The sequence below is a fragment of the Enhydra lutris genome, unplaced genomic scaffold (assembly GCF_002288905.1).
Source record: "Enhydra lutris kenyoni isolate GAN:26980312 unplaced genomic scaffold, ASM228890v2 scaffoldscaffold1, whole genome shotgun sequence".
Classification (NCBI taxonomy): Eukaryota; Metazoa; Chordata; class Mammalia; order Carnivora; family Mustelidae; genus Enhydra; species Enhydra lutris.
In genome coordinates this window covers 90740708-90764115 of record NW_019154085.1, presented here as the reverse complement: position 1 = coordinate 90764115, position 23408 = coordinate 90740708, and the positions used below count along the sequence as shown (strand labels likewise).

Genomic DNA, 23408 nt, shown 5'->3' with positions numbered 1-23408 from the left:
TACTATCTCAAATAAACTGTTCAAAAGAAAACCACAGGCCCCCAAATAGCATCACTTAGGTTAAGGCCCCAACTCGGTAAACCAAGACTTCATACTTAATGTAACTGCAGTTTCAATCCCCCAGAAATATCCCCTTTAACGAGTCAGCATGGGAATTTCCTGGTCAGCACTAGGAAATTAACTGATAGACTCCTTCTGTTCCTCTTAGAAGGGCAACCTTGCCTAAAACATGGATTCTTTCTAATAATTTCCTTTTTTCCACTCTCCCTCTACCTTTAAAAACCTTTCCGACTGTAGCTTTTTAGAGCTCCCCTCACTTGCTAGACAGGGTGCTGCCTGATTCATAAATCAACTAATGAAATTAATTAGATCTTTAAAATTTATTTTTTTTAAATTTAACAATACCATAAAATTTGGATTTAATAAGATATACGCTTTCTTGTACAGTAATTATGTTCTGGTAGCTCAAGTTTTTGTTTCTTTGTTTCTCACATATTTCACAATTTAACTATATCCATTATTTAAATCAATCAAAAGAAATTCAGGTATGGATATACCTTTATTTGTGTAAGTGTTTATTTGCACTATAGCAGTAGCTTTTAAAATTGGCAATAAGGCAACAAATCTTCAATCAATTATCTGCTCAAAAATGAAGTGTGTGGAAAATGGAAGGAAAGCAGGCTTTGCAACCAGTTAGATCTGAGTTCAAATTCTGATCCTCCTGATTACTAGTTGTTTGGCTTTTCACAAATTTCTTAATCTCTATAATCCAATTTGCTTGCTGCAAAATGGCTTTGATGGTACCTATCACACAGTGTTTGTTGATGGAATGACTAAAAGGGCATATATTGCATCAAGCATAGTTCCTTGAACATGCTAGACTTCAAATAGAAATATGAGTTTGTAAGAGGAGGGTCCCAGTTCTTGGAACCCCAGCAGGAGACTAAGAAAATTTCTACTGAAAGAGAGAACTGAGGATTGGACTGTAATTTGAAATTTTCACAAAGGCTAAGTAGGAAGCATTTGTTTATTACAGATTTTCAGCTTGTCTCAAGTTTAAATTGAAGACTAGCTTCCTCAGGTTAAAACTGTGTGGTCTGGCAAATATTTTGTAAAAATTGTGTGATCCATTTAACTGGAGGTTTAGAATTTTAGTTCTGGCATTCTTTGATGCCATTTTTTCCCCCAGCATCTTTATTTCCATAGAAGAACCAACCGAGATCTAGGGGAATTACCTACGCTTTTTGGAATGAAAAAGCTAGTTAGCAGTCCATCCTACCCCCCACCCCTATTACACTTATTTGCAACTTTTCTTCTGGATAAATGATCAGGTATTGTGAAATGCTTTTTAGAGAAAGATACAATGGAGGTTGTTTATTCATATCCTTAGAATTCCTCTTACTAAAATCCTTTTGCTAAAATTAATGTAGCTCTCATTAAAACAGAGCTTCTCAAGAAGAATCTCTAAGCTATCCTTTGTTTGGTACTTTTAAAATTCCTTTTAAAGTGTACAAATATATGTGAAACTATTAAGTCATCAAAATGATGTTATTTTTTCCCAGCTAAGTGGGTGATAATATAAAACATTCACTTAATATTTTCAACTGGACCACCAAAATTTCTGTTATTTTGAGCTTACAAATGCAACTCTTCCTATTTTCTTTTCTTTTCTTTTTTTTTCTTGCCAAATAACTTTTGTATGTAATAGTTTATCTCCATTCCCACAGCTATAATCACTTCAAATTTTTTCTCCTAAAATATTTTAACAGCTTCTAAAGTGGTTACCATTCTAGGGTCTTTCATTTTCCATGCTGTTGTCAAGTCTAATGATAGCATTCAATCAACTAAACACCATCAGTGGTTCCCTATGACTTAAAGGATAAATTCCAAAATGCTTAGCATATAAGATCTGTCACAGTCTGGCCCATATTTGTCCTTGTTCATCTAGTGACATTATCTCCCTCTCATACAACTTCCAATCATAGCCAAATTGTGTAAACCCCATGTTGTTCAAGATTCTATACCATCTTTGTACATGCTGTTACCTCTGTGTGAAGAATCCTTTATACATTTCCCCATATGGAGAACTTGTACTAAATCTCTTAGATTTCTCAAAGATTCCCTTACTTCAGCAATGGCTTTTCTACTCCTCCCTACATTTTCAAAACATTTTGTATATTCCTCTAACCCCATTCTAATTTATGTTTTTACTTTCACATCATTTTTTTACCATTTATATATAAATCCTTTAAAAACACAAACTTATTCACTTTGTAACTTGAGGGCCTAACATAAGGCATGGCATTGAAAGAGACATTGGTTAAGTGTTGAATGAATAGATGAATGAATGAATGGCCAGATCTAAAGGGAAGAAATCAGAGAAACTTAAAAAAAAAAATGATCTAATGAAAATTTGATTTAAAATAAACTATTTGACTCAGTCATCCAGTATCACGTGTCATATTCAATGGCATCATTATATTAAACCATATTATTATAAAATTATTATAGTGGAAACCAGAAGAATGAAATACACAGGCATTAGGAAAAGGTTCACCTGGCTAAGATTGCATGTAGATGCTCCAAAGCTGGCAAATTGACTGTTTGTTTAGTTAATTTTGCAATGTGGTGTTTAGACTAGGTAGGAAGGTGGGCTGGGTAGAGGAGGTAGCAGAGAAAGATGGATGGAAATTCTTCTGTAAGTCACATGTACCTTGGAGGTAACCTGACCTATTGTTTAGGGCACAGAATTCTGTATTTTTTAAAGTTCTTAGGCTGGATAAGTAATAATAAATTAAAGCTTCATTTATGAAATTACTGCATGGTTAAATCCCAATATGTTTGGAGAAAAAAAAAACTGTCAGGGTTTATTTTTCTCTGATATTAAGTTTTGGCTTATCAAAAAGAGCCATAATTCTGAAATTTTTCATATACTTTGCGTGTTCTCAAATTACTTTGTCGTGAATGGCATAGCCCACTGTTTTGATGAGTTTTGATTCTACTTTTAACAAGCAGAATAAATAACAATAACACTAGTCTGGTTAATAGAAAGAAAGAGATCAGTGACCAGACTAATGCAAAATTTATTTATTATTAATGTCAAAGTCTCATTTTCTACCTCCACATACATAATTAAGAGACCACAGCATTCTCTTTGTCTTTACGGGGAAAGTAGGAGAAGTAGAAAATGCTACTCCTCTTTACAAACACGGCAAATGAATGGCTTTTTTTCTCATTGGCTGTGGAGTTGGCATAATTTAGGCTACCTACAAATAGTAGCTCATTAGTAACTACTAGGTAATTGTTGGCTTGCATTCAGATATTGGCAGATGCCTGATAAGACGCTTAATGAATTTTTCATTAGTCTTTCTGAGAAAGCCTTAAAGAGAAAAAATACTTCTGATGGCAACAGCTCTTTTGGTTTCTTTTGCTCCCCCCGTGAGTTTCCAAGTATTTTCAAAATCAAACTGTAAATTGTTAATGACATCATACTTAGGTATCTTTCAGCCAAATATTCCATTCTAATAAATTAATGCTATTTCTTCTTGCTCTGTATGTCCCTCAACCCAAAGTCACCACCAGTACCATGATTCCAAGACACTTCATTTATATGCATTTAATTTTGTATTAAGTTTTCAAAACATTAGTCCCCCACACATCTGACATAATTTCCAAATAATGAATAGGGGATGGAAACAGTAGTTTCTAATAGATAACATTTTTAACTACAATTTGTGTTCAAGCACAAAGTGTCGAGTGAATAGGCAAATATTTGATGTTGCAAATTCTATTTTTAATATTCATTCATTTAACCAAAAATGGTTTAAATTCTATTGTTCAGTGAAAGTTTTTAGTGGAAAGTAAAGCATTCACAACAATCTAGTACTTTAGATAGATGCTAAAAACAGACGGGTTCATAGTTACATGGGGAAAATACTGATTGCCACAATAAAACTTTCAATTATGTCATCTAAGAATGTTGCAGAGCATTTCATTATTGATTCTTCGGAGAAGATATAACTGCTGAATGCTAAGTGCAATTTCGATTTGTCAACATTACTTTTGCTGTAATTAAAATCCTAAAGTCATCTTTAAATAATTCTTCACTCAAACTGCATCCTGATAAGTTTCTTTATCTCTATAATTGGATTGCCAACACCTAAATAAGTGACTCATCCAAACGCACTTGTGATATCTCAATGTTCTTGCCCTGAAACAAGCACCTTTAAAAGCTTTCTGCCAGCATTTCTAGTTGTTTAAATATAAGCTGAGAGGGACTTAGCCAAAATCATTAAGTGGTGTGACTTCAGTGACTTTTATCTCCTTTATTTTTATTCCTCTATTTACTTTTTAAGTCAATGGCTTCATCCTTCTCAGGACTCCATACTGGTACACTTTTGCATGGCCTCACCTGCCAGTGAAATTATCAATAATCCTCTCTTATCATCTCCCTGGTTTCCCTCCTCCCTGGGCTTTGTCCTAAGCTTACTGCCAGGGAAGAAAGCAGCCTGAGAAACTGAACCAGGCTACTGGGTAGGCTTTCTTTGGGATCTCTCTGTGAACTTGGGCTTTTACTACTTGAAGATAAAAACACCTAATAACAAAGGTGACATTACGTCAAGAAAGATCAATAAAGAAAATAATTTATCTTCTTCATTCTGGGAAAAATCTCATCTTTTCACATCTGAAGTATTTTGAGTGTTCACTGGAACCATTTGTGGTTTCTGTTCCATCCCCGTCGTCTCCAGCCACACCCTGTTCTCCTTCGGCATATCCTTCTCTGGGGTTCTTTTCCAATCCCTCATCCTCAGATCCTCTCCCCTCAGATGTCTCCCTTGTCCCTAATTGTGTCACTTCCCTCATACCCATTTGCTTCATTCATTTGTTTTGTATTTAGAGTTTTTTAATCTACTCAGTTATAAAAAAAGAACAGAAAATTGAGGTATCTGTAGAATTTTACATTTGCTGAAATTCAAATAATCTGAATGTTACCGTAATTTGAAAGCCGTTTTCCATGTTAACTTTTGTGGCCTCTGTTGATAACAATAAATTCAATCATGCGTGCAGTATAATTGATCATTTTTAAATACTATTATGTCATTTCTTTGAAGAACTGTACTTTTACTTAGTATTTTTTTAAAAAATAAGCCCTACCAGTGCAATAATAACCTTATGTTTATAAACATGTAATCTTCTGTTTCAATCCAGTCAGGATTTATGTATATATTAACTAAGAAAAATATTGTTCAATTACTATAAAAACTATTTTGAAACATACAATTAGAGAAAATACTGTCAAAATGATTTTTATACATGATTACAGAGGCTCTGAATAAATATGCCTAATTCTTATTTACCAATATTGTTATAAAGGAGTATAGTAGTATAATCTTAAATTATAAAATGTATTTGAGAGAAATTATGTATAATGAATACAAATAATTGTACACGTTTTCTTTTTTTAAAAGTGTGCATATTTTCTAAATGAATAATTTATGCACTGTTAAAATATAATAAGTCATTGGTGCTACCAGACCAACCTTTATGTCTATGAGATCCATCCATGTTGCTAAATTCAATATGATTTTCATCAGCCCAGTAGAGTCTATGGTTGACATAATCTATTGTTAGTGCCATGGGTCTAGAAATCTTGGTTTCTATGACAACACTCTGATTGGTTCCATCCATTCCAACACGGCCAATGTGAGGATACTCACAGCAGTCAATCCAATACAAATACCTAGGAAAGAAAATCAATAGCCATTTTGTTTATAGACATTCAGGGAGTGAAACATCACCCAATATTTCACTTATTTACTCAGCTATTCCCCAAATTAATTCATGGTAGCTCTCTGAATTGTAACTCTAAGAAGCATATTTTAAATACAAGCTTTTCTTATGATTTTTTTAAGGTTTATTTATTTATTTGACAGACAGAGATCACAAGTAGGCAGAGAGGCAGGCAGAGAGAGAGGAGGAAGCAGGCTCCCTGCTGAGCGGAGCCCCCCGATGATGCGGGGCTCGATCCCAGGACTCTGGGATCGTGACCTGAGCCGAAGGCAGAGGCTTTAACCCACTGAGCCACCCAGGCGCCCCTCTTATGATTTTTATTAAACAAATAACACACTTCAAAATATCCACATAATTTTAAATATGTTTCCTTTAGCACACAAACCTGTATAGAGAACATTATTTCTACAAACATTAACAAATTACAGATCCCTAAAACTAACAGAAGTAAGCCTTCAAGCTGCATATGTAATGTTGGAGGAATAACTATCCAGATTTTTTTTTTTTCCTTTTTGCTTCATTACCAATGAAAACTTCAAAATGATTCATGGAGGAGTACATTATATTTGCCTGAATCTGCATTCCTCACTGTGGTAGCCTTTAGGCAACTGTGACTCTTAACATTTAAATTAATTAATACCATATGAAATTAAATGAACTATATTGTTCCTCAGTCACACTAGCCATGTTTCAAGTACCCAATAGCCATATGTCACATGGCTACCATATCCAACAGCATAGATATAGAACACTTCCATAACCACGGAAATTCTATTGGACAGTACTGATTTCAATTATGTTATTGGAAGTTCTAGAGTAAGGTATATCAGATAGTAGTTTAAAAAAATAAACAAAAAAGGAAGACAGTTATATTGGTACTAAAACTAACTGAGTTAAACATAAATATTATACACTGGTAAAATAGGAATAATGTATAAGTGACAGAAATTACTGAGAAATTTCTACTTAATTAAACCATCTATTTTTTTCTTATAGTAGAAGAAAGTCACTTTATCTTGCTGAATGTTTCCTTCTCTATATGATTCAAGATTTGAGTTAGAGAATCATTAACATCCATTTCACATTCCAACACCGAAACTGAAACTTATTTACCCAAGTGGTTTCCCCAGATCCATTCTTTTCTTTTTAGTAAGTATAAAATCATTGACTATTAGTTCTTCAAATTTGGAAAATGTGGTAATTAAAATAATATAGTATGGAAATTATTCTATATGTTTATAACTGGCATATTTGGTTTAAAATCAAAATATTCCTTAAAGAAAAATCTTGTTCACACATTCTGATAGTGATAACTGTGTTGAGACATTTTAACCACACACTACAAAATAAATAAAAGAGTTGAAGAAAAACCATTTATCAAATACTGGGTTAACATAAATAATCATTGTAAGAAATATGTGTATTTTTGTGCTGACAATTATTTTGGGAGGTTCTGTATAAAGGTAGGGGATAGCAGATTATAATATATTTTTTAAATTTTCTTACTTGCCAAAATATCATTAAAAGTCCTAATTAAGCATGACACTTAAAATAAGAAATATGTATCTGGTAAGGACTACACAAAAGGTAGTCTACTGCAAACAGAGAGTCAAAGAGAGCTCTGAGAGGGAGAATTTAAAAACATGTTTGAGTCGGAAATTCAACAGTCAAGTTTGTATAGTACAATACTGGATTGCTATCCAGTGCTTATGTATATCTATGTTTGTTCTGAACAAGTTTGAAAATCTCAAATCAGCAGATAATAAAAGACACCAAACCTTTCAGAAATTGATTAAAAGTATTTTTTCTTTAAATCTTCAATTATTTTAAGTTATTTAAATCTTGAATTTTTATTTTTATTTTGAAAGCAAACACATGTTAGCAAAATACAACTAGAAAAACACAATCCATTCCTTTCCAATAACTTTATGGGGGTGCACCTTGCTGTCTATACTAGAGAAAATGACAGTCCAGATAAAAAGGAAGAAAATGAATCAGAAGGAAGTAAAAAAGCAAAGATGTTTATGTCACTGAAATCAGAACATTCTTCCTTATCATTTGACTCTGAATCTTGGGAACACTAACAAAGCAATTTTTTTTTTTCCCTAATAGATGATATCATTTATATGCTAGCTTCTCTCACACATGTCAGATATGACTAAATATATGTGGGCTTCTATACAACCATGATGTTTTGGAAAAGAGAATATAAATAAATAAAAATTTAAAGTAGTATTTCAATAACATTCTGTGTCATTACAAAGTACATGTCCAGTATAGCTTAATTAGAGGTAATATTCATATTTCTATTTAGCTATTTACATATGCTTCCACTTGAAATTAAAACATCCCAAAAGTTAAAAAGAAGAGTTTTCTCCATCAAAAGCTATCAATACAGTATTGCAAATTATTGGATGTGAATAATAATAAATTTCTTGGAGTGTAATTTAGAAATTCCAAAGGGCCTGACCTCTATATAATAGGAACTTTTTTTTTTTTTTACTAGTCTCATCACCATCTTGAGCCAAGCTATCAAGAACAGGAAGATGGAGTCTGACATCTGTTACATCATTCTCAGAAAGCTTTCTAAGAGTTTTGAAATCCTGTCCCTGCCATTCAAGCTCTCCTTTAAAAAAGGCACAAAAATACTTCTCTCAGTGACTCCCCACCATTAAAATATGTCACTTCAGCTCTAGTTGGAGTATTTACATTTTCACTTCTGTGCTTCCATAAAAATCACTGGAAGAGACCATTCCTCTTCAATTACATAGATCTTTTCCGTTAGACATAATTCACTTTGTCCCTCCATTCACCACAAATTCTTCCCTGATCACATTTTTCAAGATAGGTTTCAAGATTAAACATATTTGAGAAATGCTTTCTTTAACAAAATAAGCATCATCTTTTTTTCCCCTTTTTATTGTGAAAACTTTTAATATGCTTTAATATGACAGTGTTTCTCTCAAAGGGAGGTATAATGTCCCTATTTTTTAATCACATAATCTTAGGTGATAGCATTTATTTTCCTAGGGAAACACTTTGGGAAACTGTGCTTTAGCTTTTTTGGGTCTACAGAATCACTATCTTTTATCTCACTTACAACTACTCAATTACACAATGTGTAATTGAACAACACATATATTGTGAACATAGGAACCCACAAAGTACTAATGTAGATTCTCAGGCCTCATAATCAAAGAACCTACCTCGATTTACTCAGCTGGTATAACAGCTCTAATAAATACCAGAGCCATTCTTAAGTAGATTGAGAACAATATTTTGAAACAATAATTTTTGAGGCCATATTATGTACCAGGTACTCCTTAGAACTGGGAACACAGAGGTAAACAGATACAATTTTTGCCTTTAAAGATCTCTCAGTGAATACAATATAGGTAGAAAAAAATGAAAAAAAAGTATAATGATAAAACTACTTTACTACGGAGGCACAAAAGAAGGAATGATAATTTTACCTAGATCAAAGAAAGCATGAAAGAAATATTGTGCTCCCTAATAGTTCTTTGAACATAAATCTTATATTCATAGCTACCTTACAAAGGTATGAATAATCCTTATCTCTTTCAGATTTTAGAACAAAATATAACTTAATTGAAGATTTTATTGCTATAACAAATCTTAAAGATCATTAGCCTAGGACCTTCATTTTACTGATAAACGGAGACCATATAAGATTATGTGTGTTGTCACAGTCTGTTATGATAGTGATACAGTTGGAACAAGGGCTCAGGTCTCTAGATTTATAGACTACCTTTTTCTCTAAGCAGCACTATGCAGAGCCTTCAGGAAATGAGTTCTAGAAACAGACTAATCAGGTTCAAATTTCGGGTTGACCTATTACTAGCTGTGTGAATGTGGCCAATTTAACCTCTCTGAGCCTGTGTTTACTCACATGTTGAAAAGAATAATAATAGTTCCTCCTCATAAGATCATCATGAGGATTAGATGATGGAATACAGGAAACAAATTTAGAGCATTGGTAAACATGGTATAAGAGTTTAGCAAATATTAGCTATTATTTTTTATCTGTACTAGGTATGTATTATATATTTCATATATATCTGTCCACTCCCTCTATATATATTGGTTTAGTAATACTCACCTAATAGGTGACCTGTTGCATCTGAATTGTGCATATAATTTTATATAATTTGTCTCTATTTTGTGTTTTATCACGATTTGTCCTTTTAAGTACTCATCAACCAAAAGAAGATTATGAAAAGATTCTATTACATTGAAGAAAAATATAATTTAACTCTTTTCAGGTATGTATGAATCTTCATAGACACAGGATTGCTCTTTCCTTATGAATACCTACCTTCTGATGGTTAAGCTTTAATGGTTTAATTTTCCATACTTAAGCCCCTTTACCAGACATTTTTTCCAAGTTTTCCAGTAAGACTGTACCAGACATTCTGATAATTTTAACATCTGAAATCCAACTTCTTAAAAACTATTTAAGTACAAAATTTTCTATAAATGGTCAAAGCTGAAAAATGAAAACTTCATTGAAAATGTCAAAAGGGGAGTTCCAAATTTCATCCGTATTATATGTAATGTTTACCTAGGATCACATCTGAAAAACCTCAGCCCTAAATGGTACCTACTCTGTAAGTTATAACAAAGTGTGAACAAAGAAAACAATGGCTGCTGTAACCATAACAATAGGCTTCTGTGGTTCCTAAGGATGTTTTTTATAGTTTAATATAATATGCTCCATTTCTTTAAAAAATTAAAATAGAATTCTGCTGTTTTTACTATTTTTTTCCTGAATTCAGGAGATAGATATTTCTTCCAACAGCAATTATTTCTAATTTTAAATTATAATTAATTTTTGATGTTCATTTCCTGTATGTTTTTGACTAAATATGGAAATATAGGTTTAAAAATTGGTAGAGAAAGGATTTTTTTAGTGCAACTGTTTGTTTTAATAGAATATTTCTATTTCCCCACAGAAATCAGAAACTGAGTTTTTATTCCTAGCATGCCTTTCATTCCCTCATAACAAAAGTTCCCTTATGACCTTTCTCCTTGAAACATGCAGGTTATTTACATACTGATGTATTGGTTTGGGCAATGATGCAGGTACAATGTCCCTGTAGCTATAACCCTATTCGCTGTGTATATCCAGTTACCCATTTATTATTTCCTTCTGCAGTGAGTTTAACAATCTCTGTGTTTGGTACAACCAGTGATTAAACCAAGCCTTCTTTTGAAAAGAATTCACTTTCTAGATGGAGAGATATACATTTGTACTAATAATAATCATATGTATATCTGAAACTAATATAATATTTTATGTCAATTATACCTCAAAAAATAAAAATTAAAAAAAATAAAAAGTCATGCAATGGTATGTGTTCAATATGTAGGGACTTCTTAGGCACAGCTGGGGAATGTTTCACAGAGGAAGCGATTATTCATGCTGTTGCTGGAAAAATGGGAAGTTATTCAAACTTGAGGAAAATCAGAAGGGCATTCTAGGAAGAAAGAATGACATATGGAAGATACAGAAACATAAAATGTGTCTTTTTCAAATATATTTGCATTATCATTTTCTGTATTGGCAATAGTGGATAAAATACTGAGTTATATATGAGTCTTTCAATATATTTTCATTAAAATATATTTATAATTCAAAATAGCACCTAGTATTATTTTCTTACAGTATTGCTAACAGACTACTAGAAAAGAAATCCAAAGAAAAATATTCTTAATAATAAAGCATGCTTGTAATGATTGTATTTTTTCCAAAATACTCACATCTACATTTAAAATCTTGTAAAAAGGCTATTTATTAAAATGGAAGAAACTATAGTAGTTTTGTCTTTATATAAGTTTGTTTTCTTATCTCTGTTTGCATGGTTCCTGAAAAACACGATCATGATCCAGTATCATTTTGTTACTGAAAATTCTAATGTGATATAATAGGAAAAGTAAAGGACCAAAGCTTGAGAATTAGGTTAAATCCTCAATTTAGTATCTTACTACCTATATGATCCTGAGAGAATCACTAGGCCAATTTGAGGTTGAATGTTCTTTTCTGTACTTTAAGGATAATAGCTAGAATAATAATGTTTTTCTCACAGACTCAGAAAAACAGTACAAGCAACTAAAGTGATAAATGCAGACACAGTTTTCAAATTCATAGAATTCTAGAGAAGTGGCTAGGGATCTTCATTATCATTGTTATTACATGGGAACTCCAATCCCAGTAGGTTTACACACTGATCATCTCCCTTTCTTATCTCTGCCACTTTCCTGTATTCCTCATATTCTAGGGAAATCTTCCTCTATTAACCTGTTTGCCTGAACCAGAAATCTTATAAGGTTTGTTTTGTTGTTGTTATTTTGATCCCTAGGTCTTTCTCTGCTCTGTAAAGTGGACTGGTATCAAAGTTTCACAAATGTGCAAACTTAAATTGTCCCAAACGTGAGTTCTTTCAGTTCCTTGAATGTGCCATGCTCTTCTATGCATCTTTGCTTTCCCACAGAGCTTGTTCTTTTTGCCTGCTCTGAAGTGCACCACATCTTCTGGCTAATTCTTACTCTACCCATCTTGTCCAGGAAGTGGACTCTGAATCTAGTTAAGATAGAAACATTTTCTATTTTTTTTCTATTTTAATAAGTTACTGCATTGTATTGTAATTATTTACTCATCTGCCTATCCACTGAACTGTGAAATACCTAGAGATAGGACTATGCCATTTAATTTTTTGCTGCTACTTAGAACAGGGACAGATAGACACTAAATGCTAAAGAAATTTGAGTTGAATTAATGAATGAGTAGATTAATCTTCTATTAAACAGTAATATTACACATTCACTTTATTGTCTGTCATAATGGTCTTTTGCTATGTGATTACCTGAAATAATATTAATCATCCAAAAAAGTAAATTATGCTCAGTCTGGCTTTAACATTATATTTCCTATTCTACTTTAAAATGCATATATATATATATTCTGCATAAATGACAACTTTTATAAACACTGATAAATAATATTAATTGCCCCCAACTTATGATAAATTACAGCAGCATTTCCCAAACTAAACCAGATAACAGAACGATTAGGATAATTGGATCTCAGCTGAATTTAAATGTAACAAACAGGAAGGTGATCAATCTGTCTACTTGATCGACTTATCATTCTTAGTAGCCACCATATGAAATTGATATTGTGACAATTGGGATACTATCATTAAAAGACAGAAAAGACCTCTAAGCTACCTCCTAAAAGTTTAGTTGCTTCATTATATTAGTCCAGTGATCTTTATCCTCCTTTACACAAACGATTCCCTTATCCTTCACTAAATATCAGGACAGAAATTACTCTCCTTAAGGAAATGGGGGGTCAGTCATGATGGCCAATTCAAAACATATGTAAACAGCGATGTTAATCTAATGTAGAAATATTCAAGGGCATTTTTATCACATAATCTTATAATTTAGGATGATTTTTTAAAGCAGGATTACACAGTATTTTAGACAGTTATGAAATTTTCACCCTGAAGTGCATCTCATACAAACTAAAATCCCAATTTGCCCTATTGTCTCACTCCGGGGAAGGAGAAAAACAGCAGGTACAAAATGGTGTCATTAAATTTTATCTGATAAAATAGGTGGCTTTAATTGTTACATAAAAAGATCTGATTTTTATCTTTTTTTCCATATCTATATCATAATAAAATATTATCCAAAATTGCAATCAAGGGAGTCTTTCATAATATTTACAGTAATTTAGTACTTCACTATTTTAACTGACACTTTTGATGGATGGGTTTATGTTAATGATAACTTAAGGCTACTTTCAGTTTACAGGGTAATAATACCTATAACCCAGGAGAAATAAAACTTAAAGCTAAGCTCAGCTGTGTTCACTAGGCAAAGACACAGTTTTTGCTTTATAACTAATAAATTCCACAATACTATTATGATCTACAGGTAATGCTTGTTTGTTTAATATGAAGCATCTTGGAGAGTATAAAATGAGAAGCTAAGCCAACCATATTGGTTTTGAAGAAAAGGACAATGGTTTGAACACACTAAAATAAATATCATCTGATAAAATACTGAAGTAATTAAAATATTCACATTCTTATGAATGAATGATGACAATAGTCAAACTTAGTACAACTGGCCATTATTTCCTGAGACATATTAAAAACAAACTCTCTTGTGACTCTGTTTCAATTAAAATGGAATTGACACTCTTTTGAATCTTCTGTTGCTTTGGTAAGGAAAATACTTTAAAAGGTAACAAAATGGTTACATAATTATATAGCAAAAACCTAAAAGTTGTACATTACTTTGGAAACAGAAGAGTATTTACAGTATAAGTCTCCTCCTATTAGGTACTGCTTTTACCCAAAATAAAGTTTAAAATTAAGCTATAAAATATACAGTGATATGATCACATTGCCAATTATAAACATAAGGGAAGAAAAAAAAACAGTTGTAACACATTAGCAAGAAACGATTGCTAGTTGTTGTATATGATATGATAAAAGCAGTGATTTCATGAGACATATTAAGTGAAATTAGTGTATACAGCAGAAAATTTAGAGCACTACTGTTATCATGACACTTGTTACTGTGAATGTGTCCTATTTTAAAGAATCACATTTTCTCTGAATTTGTTCTTTTAACAAGCACGTTGAGAAGGTTGAACTTCTACAGAGATCATTTTGGAGTATGTAATCACTTTAAATTATAGTGGGAGAAAAAAAAAAAAGGAAAGGCATGCCTTCTCTACCAAAACAGCACAATTAAAAGTGAATGATAATGGTCATAGTCTACAGAACTTTAGCAGCCACATATCTGACTTTGACTCCTAAATTCCGACACCTTATTGTGTGTTCTTCCCTCATCTGGAATCTCCAGCCTGCTGTCCTTAACCCCTACAATGACTTGTTCTCATTTCTTAAAACGAAATGCAACTCAAACACAGCTCCAATATGAATCTTGCTCAGTATTTCCATTTTGCTATCCCTTTGGAATGCATGGATAATGTACTTGTTATTTATTATTCATGGACAATACTTATGTCTCTTGCCCTAAAGTGGTACAGGAATTATATCATCTGTATTCATGATCAACCACAATCGCTTCTTTTCCTCCAAGATTTAAAGGCATTGAAATTAGAGAAATCTGCACATTTTATTTATTTCCACTACATTTATAGATTACTTAGAAAAACAGTTGCATTTAAAACTTTTAAAGGGGTGCCTGGGTGGCTCAGTGGGTTAAGCCTCTGCCTTCGGCTCAGGTCATGGTCTCAGGGTCCTGGGATCGAGCTCCACATCGGGCTCTCTGCTCAGCAGAGAGCCTGCTTCCCTTCCTCTGTCTCTCTGCCTGCCTCTCTGCCTACTTGTGATCTCTGTCTGTCAAATAACTAAATAAAATCTTTAAAAAAAAAAATACTTGCTGCAAAATCTCATCATTTTAAATGTTTTTCTTTTTCACTGTGGTAGTCACATTCCTATTTTTGACTTCCCAGTAAGAATGTCTACACATTACACTTCATCTTGGTTTTCATGTTAAAACCTACAGAATGGGATTTACCGCATTGAATGTAATCCACAATTTCTATCTTTAATTTAAGATTGTCAATGTTTGTTACAAACCCAGCTTGAGGATCCAAAGACAGGTCCCGGGGGAATTTCAGCCTTTTGCTAACAAGTATAGTAGGATATAAACCGTTGAGTTTGGATACTTCAATGATCCTCTTTTCTGTGTCAGACCAATAGAGGTTTTTTCCAATCCAATCGACAGCAAGTGCATTGGGGACAGCTGTGTTATGCACTACCTAACAAGATAAGAATTTAAAAGTTAACAATGTAAAAACCTAGTTTAAGAACTGAGCAACTGCTTTTTGATTTTTACAGAGATAATAGAATTCTACTTAAACATTAGAAATAGAATCTAGATAAACATAAAACATAGAACACATTTACCCTAATAAAATTACTTACTCATTTGTGATGCAAGGAATTACAATATCTGTAATCAGGCCCCTAAATATGACATATGGAGTTATGAAGTAAACACCAAAATAAAAAACTGTTGGACAGCTACAAATTTGTTGATGACATTATTGTTATAGTTTACAGTCTTCTGAAAACTGGGGGGAGAAATTCTATCACACACAAAGACACATGCACAGAATTATTGATATTATTTACTTTTAACAGGTTTTGGAGGAGATACCAATGGCATTCTCTACTTTCCTAACTGCTCCTGCCTTGCCCTATTTAAATTATCTACTACAACAAGAGGAAAAAAAAATACAAGCGAGAACATACCTTATTTCAACCTAAACAAAGGAAGTGAAATTCATATGACTGCTGCACTTCATTCTAACCCATGTCAATATCAGTTATAATAAGGATATAAACTTTGTATGTATAAACATGATGCATATAAAATAACCAAAGATTCTGTGTAACTGCTATTTCTGAGTTCTCAATGATTTGAGGATTATGTGAAAGGAGAAACTGAAATTTGGGGCTATACAGCAGTCAATGGTTATATATTAGAAAAAAGAAATATAGTTATTCTTTCCCTAATGTTGTCAGTAGTAAAGATAACAAATAGCATTTTCAGAAATTAATGGTATCAATCTACTGTATTGAATTAAAGATATCTTTTCTTCTTTCTCCCAAATTCTACCTTTAAAAAAATTGGCATGGCTGACAATTTACATGAAAATCAGTGAATTAGTTATCTCAATAGAAATATGATTCATTTTGTGACCCTATGTTATGACATGATTTAAGGTCCTAATGTGCTAGTAGTCCCAAGGCAGTAGATAATTAATCCTTTAAAATATTAAAAGATATTAAAAATATAAAAGAAAGCAAAAATTTAAATGTAAAAAAATATGATCAAGTTTGAGTGATGGTACTTTTACAATTTCTTTATAAATAGTCAAAGAATTAAAAAAGACAAAATTCATCTGTTTCTTTGTTCTATAAATAAACTGGTATTTCATTTAAAATTATCAGTTTATACATAAATATATAAAGTTTCTATTTAAATACAATCACACTGGTTGTCTTGGTATTGTATATACATATTTCAAGATTTTATTAATATTTTCAAAAATGATTGTTTCCACTAATAATTTCTGTATGATATTAGAGACGGTTACAAAAAAAGTTGAAGTAATTGATAGGTTCTATGTACTTGAATTTAAATGTCTTTATAATATATTTTACTTCATATAGGCAGCAAAAATTATTTTATTTTTTCATATAATTTTATTTTAAAACACAAGGTAACACAGTGCTCACTTCAGCAGAACACAAAACTCAAGATAATTCAGAAATAGTGCCAAGTAGCTTATATCTAGAATGTGACATATATTTAATTATGATGCTGTCTGATCAGAACATTCATGATTTTACAGAAATGCAGTCAATTATTTCCGTGTATTGAAGGTTAATTTTAATAGAGCTATAATTTCAATCTAGAGTCTAGTAATTAATTTTTTCAGTTATAGATTCTCAGACTCAACTTTCCCTTTTATATAAATCAACACAATTGCAGGTCAGGCACTAATCATTCAAGCCAAAAGCATCCCTCACGTTTTGTAGGGTTGTGAATAAAGTTCCGAATTTTATTTTCCCAATTTGATTTCTATCTTATCGCAAGAAGTAGTGTTATAATGAAACATATGGATTAAAAAGCCTCATATTTCATATTTAAAGTATGTATTAACACTGTACAAATGTGAAATTCAGATCAACCTAATACATTCTATGAGTTGTATTATTACCATGAAATAGTATTTTCTATTCAAGTCAGATATACCAATAAAATATCCAATAATCCCATCACTGTAACATGTAGTTACCTTAAGGTCAGTTCCGTTTAAACACATTCTATTTATGCGGCTGCCATTGGGTCGGCTAGAATCAATCCAATAGATGAATTCTTCTCTGTAATCAAAATCTATAGCAATAACATTGTTTAATCCCTAAAAATAAAAAAGGATATGTTTGAATAATAGTTTATAGAAATTATTTTAAAATGTTTTGTTTTAGTTCATAAGAATCACTATCTTCCTTAAACCTAAATAGTTATAGTTATTACAATGAAGAGCACTTGTGACCAATTCTTTTTAAAAGCACATTATGTTTATATCTTCTCTGTACCATACACTTAACATGTTGCATAATTCATTTGAAAATACTTTCCATGCGGGTCACAAAAATTTTGGACTACTTATAGGTAAAGATTTAAGTAAATAGCCAGTACTGTGAGTGGAAAAAAAAATCTGCTTTTAGGGAGATAAAGTGAAAGACTCTCACTTTAGGTTAATGTTAAAAAGTATGAATTTAATGTCATTATTATCTGTTGTGTAGAATAACCAGAAAAGAGAGTACATCTAAATTGGAAAGGCCAAAGATCCCTGAAGATTGAAGATGAGCCCTGGATAGCCATCTGATCAGTCAGAAGAGAAAGTTTAGAATTGACTTTGTCCAAAATCATTTGTCTCAACAAGATAAATCAGCTGCCTCATTTTGTTTCTTCCTGCTTCCAAGGGCCCTTCAGCCAAGAGAGTGCCATGTCAGAATTTAAAACTTATAATCTTAGGAGAGTTGTCAGTATCTGACTAAAGAGGAACTGGGTGGTCAACATCTTTTTATTCCACATAGAAAGAGTAGGGAATGCCTGCCTTTAGACTCCTGTCTTTTTTAGAAGGTAGCAAAACTGAACACGAATCCAACTGATAGGTTTCTGGATACCACAGTTCTATGGTGTGGTGAGTGTGCCTTTTGACAGATTTGATTTGAGAATTGTACATCAGAATCTGGAAATCTTTTTTAGGTGCTGAATTATTAAAATGATTTTGAGGGATTAATTTAATTCTGACCTTTCATCAGGGCTCATAGATTTACTACGCCAATGGACTAACAAAACTTGGATCAGGATTTCCATTGTGTTAACTCATTTTTAAGGCTTGGATAGTTATTAATACATGAATTTTATGTATTAAAATAATTGACACTATAGATATTTGGCAAAGCCCTAGAGAGCCATATCTTTATATCTGTTGTACACTTGCTTATATCTACAGTCAACCTAAAATTATAATTAAGACTCAAATTATTTTGGGGTCATTTATAAGTAGCTATCATCCTATGAGTAAGGATTAGCACCTTCAGGAAGATGAGCTATTTTGTTTTGTTGGAGGGGGAGGGAAAGGAAGGATGATAATTACCACATCTGGTAATTTCCACATCTGTTCCCCAAATCAGTTTCCAGATCTATTCCCCAAATTCAAAAGCAGATATAATGACCCTGCATTAGATTTATATACTCTTTTATAAGACTCAGGTCAAGGCTAAATTATTACTGTTCATATTTTACTTCTTTCTAACGGTCTAGAAGACTGAGGATGGCTGAGTTATAGAAGCAATTCAGAGAAGGTTCTGGCAAATGTGGATTTTTTTTTCTCTCAGCAGGGCTGAATTCTAGTGGTAATGACATTAAAATTATAGTTTCAAGCCTTATGTTTTTATTTGGCTTAACATGAGCAATCTCCTTCCTCTGCCCCAGATTACAAAGTTAACCTGAAACAGCCTGACAGTTTGGACCTGCCTGCCATTGGTCATAAGTAAGAGACGTAAGGACACATGATAGTGTCTAAATTCCTCACTACACCCAGGTGAATAAACACAAGTATATTTCTTACTGATATTACTAATCAAAAATAACGACCATTAATGCTTAAAAAATCAATCACAGAAAGAAAAGGTTTGTTAAATATTCATTCACAAGCTAAAACCTGGAGGACTCCTTAACAATGCGCTTCAGCATACATATCTGGAAAGTGGTCTATGAAGTTTTAAAATATAAATTGAGTATATTCCAAGTTCTGTACAGAGTTTAATAAATTCACTCTAATAGTAGTTTTCTACAGCTTTACCCTTAATCCCCACAGAAAAGTTTGCAATTCTCTCTTTGCAGAATCATATGCAAGGAACATTAAAACAGCCAAGGGTATGGTCAAAATAATGTCTAAACACTAGAGTCATCCCAGTGGTTTTAGAGCTGAAAATTGGTTTCATCAAAATCCTATTTGCTTCTTTCATTTCTATAGCTGAAGATTTGCACCCTTTGGTTCAAGATGATTAATTTAGGAAATTGTGTTTTGTTTCCCAATGCAATTTTACTGGAGTAAAAACCACTGCTAGGATTGAATTGGATAACACTGGAAAACCACTTGATTAATGCTCTTAAATTAATCAAATTAATACTTGATTAATGCATTTTACTTCCAAAATCCATGTTATTACAGTACATTTTCTTTATGCATGTGGTATATGAATTTAAGTTATAGCTGGCCGAGCTACCACTATGTTTTAGAATACGTAGAGTAAAAAAATAATCTACCAGTTGTTATCATTTTTCACTGTAATGCTTCATGAGATTGTACAGACTACAACAGAGAGAATAAAATTCAAGATATTATGGTAATTGTTCTTCTTAATCACCTACACACACACACACACCAAAAAAACCCTCCCAAACTTAAGGCAAGATGTCTTTTCACTTATTTTGACTGAGAGAAATATGGGGAGATAATTACTTCCGTTTTTTACTTCATTCAGCACATGTAGTCAGAAATCTCTGAGGGAAAAAAAAAAAACCAAAAACCTGTTTCTACTGCTTAGAACTCCTTGAAAATTCCTATAATGCTCTAATGAATTGTAGTTTAAAATATCACCCCTGACAGAAATGATATATTCCAAACAGACTGCAGGCAAAACTGGATGTAAGGGTTCTGTCTGGCTTTTTGTGTGTCTATTTCCTTGCTCAGTGGTCACATTAATAAATGCTTTCCAAATACACAGATGTTCAGAGTCCTCATGAGCTTCCTCTTTTTTCTCACTCCCCCATCATTTCCATAAACACTACACGAAGAAAACCATCTGATAGTCACCCCCACTTAGGTACTAGTGAATGACAATAGTTGAAAACGATATCAGGAAAGAAGTTCTATCTGAACATGTATATTAAAGAAATCTGGGTATATGAAAGAGACTTAAATGATGCATACAGAAAAAAATCATTTTGCTCCATTAAGAACAATCTCTGGTAACATGTTATCCATGAAAAGACAAAAGGGACACTGGCAGAAATGTCTTGAGTCACAGCATTGGAAAATAAAGCAAGGAGATGTCACTGAAGCTCTGTTATGGTCTTCATGAAGTCAATAAATACTGTTGTTATTTTAGTTATTAGTTCAACTGAGCTTATACACAGAGTGTTCTAAAGAAAGAACTTTCTCCTTTTCTGATAGCAGAATCTAAAAGGAAGAAATGCTAAACAAACAAACAAAAACAATCCAGTAAAGAGAAAATAAGCATGTCCTTTTTCCAGATATCATATGAGGAAATCAGTGGCTGGCACATTCAACTTTAAAGGTGTAGAGAGGCTTAGAGGGGATATAGAGACTTACTCCAAAAGAAAAAGATTATTTTCAGGACTTTGTAACTTTGTTATAAGCTTAAAATTAGGCTGCATAGAAAAAAAGAATTAAGTTAAATAATGTAGAAAGCCATTTGGGCTGCAAACATTTTTCACATTTATATATGCTAAAACTTTTTCTCTGGAATTGTTTCCTAGATTATATATATATATATAAAATTGTTTCCTAGATATATATAATTATTATTCTTATTTTATGCATCTCTTAAAGAGACAGTGGCTTAATTCTTATATTTTAAATAGATTTCTGTTTAGTTTTTATAAACAACATGAAAATATTTTACATTTTTCCCAGTCTCCGCAGGGTTCACAATGAGAAATTCTTCTCTCTAATGATACAGTGAATGTTGGCGGCACACTCTAATCTCAAGAGCAAGAATCTAAACCTCACAGACATTCATGAACAAGTATATGCGTGATGAGTGCACAGGAAGTCTGACGACTCCAGTGAATTGGAGAGTGTTGGCCCCTACATCAAAGTGTCAACTGCTACAGGGTTTGGATTGTGGACATTCAAGGATGTGAGCCCAGTACTGCTCTACCTTTCTATTTATTTTCAGAAGTAGCCTGAAATCTAGATTTTTATGTGAACGTTTCATCTTCAATCTGTAACTTACAGGAAAACCGGAAAATCCAACTGTCAGGGAGAGTCAGTGTCCCATTGCTAATGAATATTTTCACTTAAAATGAAACTAAATTCTTAAGAGAAATGAATGAAACTGGCAATGGCAATGGAGGAATCCGTCAGTTGGTGACAAAAATAGTTGTAGTTAAGTAAGTTTTCCTTATGCTGAAAAATCACCACATGAATGGCCTTCTTTGCCTATGCCTAATGCTGGCACAAACATATAAGAACAAGAAATGTCCCTTTTTTCTTTCTTTCTTTCTTTTCTTTTTTTTTTTTTTTTTTTGGCACACTTGTTCTAGACAGAGCTTTCACATATTTATGTCACTATTATGTGGTCTGGGGCAAAAAGACATTTGTAGCAAAACATATACCAACTGAACCTTCCCAAAGAAACTATTTCTCCTGACAACTAAAAATATGGTATACTTAACTGCATATGATTTGTCTAGTCCATGCAGTAAGCACTGTAGTTTTAGTGACTTGATTTTATGCTATTTTCACTGCAGACTGTGAGAAATAAAAGTTGAGGTGAGCAATTCAGAGTTTTCTATCCTGTCCTAAAATGGAAATCATACCTTTTTATCTCAAATAAATTTACTTACTTTATAAGTAAACTCTGACCATAGAACTTAAACATCAAAACGTATCAACCTAGACTCTCTTGGAGTGGATACCTTGAGGGATGAAGAGGGTAAGACTGAAAATATATGCCTTACAACCTTTGAACCATGGTTGGATTACCATTACATTTTTGCTCCCTTGCTAATTCTAAATTTTAAAAGCTAGAGATCACCAATCCTACTTTATTTCTTAGTTCTACAAACAGAAACATAAAATTCTTGAAAAGGCATTCATTTTTAAATCCCAAGGGGTAAAGCCAATTTGGGTAACATAAAAAAGACTTTAAAGATAATTTTATGCTTTTTCTAATCTAGCTTTTCTTGAGACAGTTTTCCCTTCCATTAATTATACCTTACTTTCGTTGTCTTTTTAGTTTGTTTATTTGTTCATTTGTTTTTTTTTGTTTTTTTGTTTTTTTTTTTACTTTCTTAGATATGGTGTGATGTAACATGTTGGGAACATCACCTGGACAATTCAAATAAAATAAAATCTATGGTAATCTTATATATATATATATATATATATATATATATATATATGCATGTGTCCATAAGTAAGTGCTTCATAAATTTTAATTGTGAGATATTTCTATAATTCTAGTGCATATCTGGAGTACCCATATTAAACATGAAATCATTATGACAATGTCATACCTGTTTCAAAAGTGTATAGTTGGAGCCATCAGTGCTAATTTTCCTTATTTCATGATGATCAGCCAGAATTAGAAAAGGTTCTTCATCTAAATACCAAGACAAAATGTAATTAAAATTTCATATGTATGGTTTTCAACTTTGCTTAGTTTCAATTTCAGTTTTTGCAGCATTACAAATTTAAATTCAGTGCCTTCTGG

The 23408-nt window shown here is 32.3% G+C and overlaps 1 protein-coding gene across 1 annotated transcript in view; it reads right to left on the bottom strand.

Annotated features, from left to right (window-relative positions):
• Nucleotides 1-23408, bottom strand: part of LOC111140884 (LDL receptor related protein 1B) — a 1957146-nt gene that overhangs the window by 237092 nt on the left and 1696646 nt on the right. Inside the window, exons 58-61 of the mRNA XM_022493131.1 lie at nt 23212-23297; nt 17666-17788; nt 15435-15616; nt 5541-5740 (exon numbers count right to left, since the gene is read on the bottom strand). Coding sequence (XP_022348839.1) covers nt 5541-5740; nt 15435-15616; nt 17666-17788; nt 23212-23297 — 591 coding nt within the window. The remainder of the gene's footprint in view (nt 1-5540; nt 5741-15434; nt 15617-17665; nt 17789-23211; nt 23298-23408) is intronic.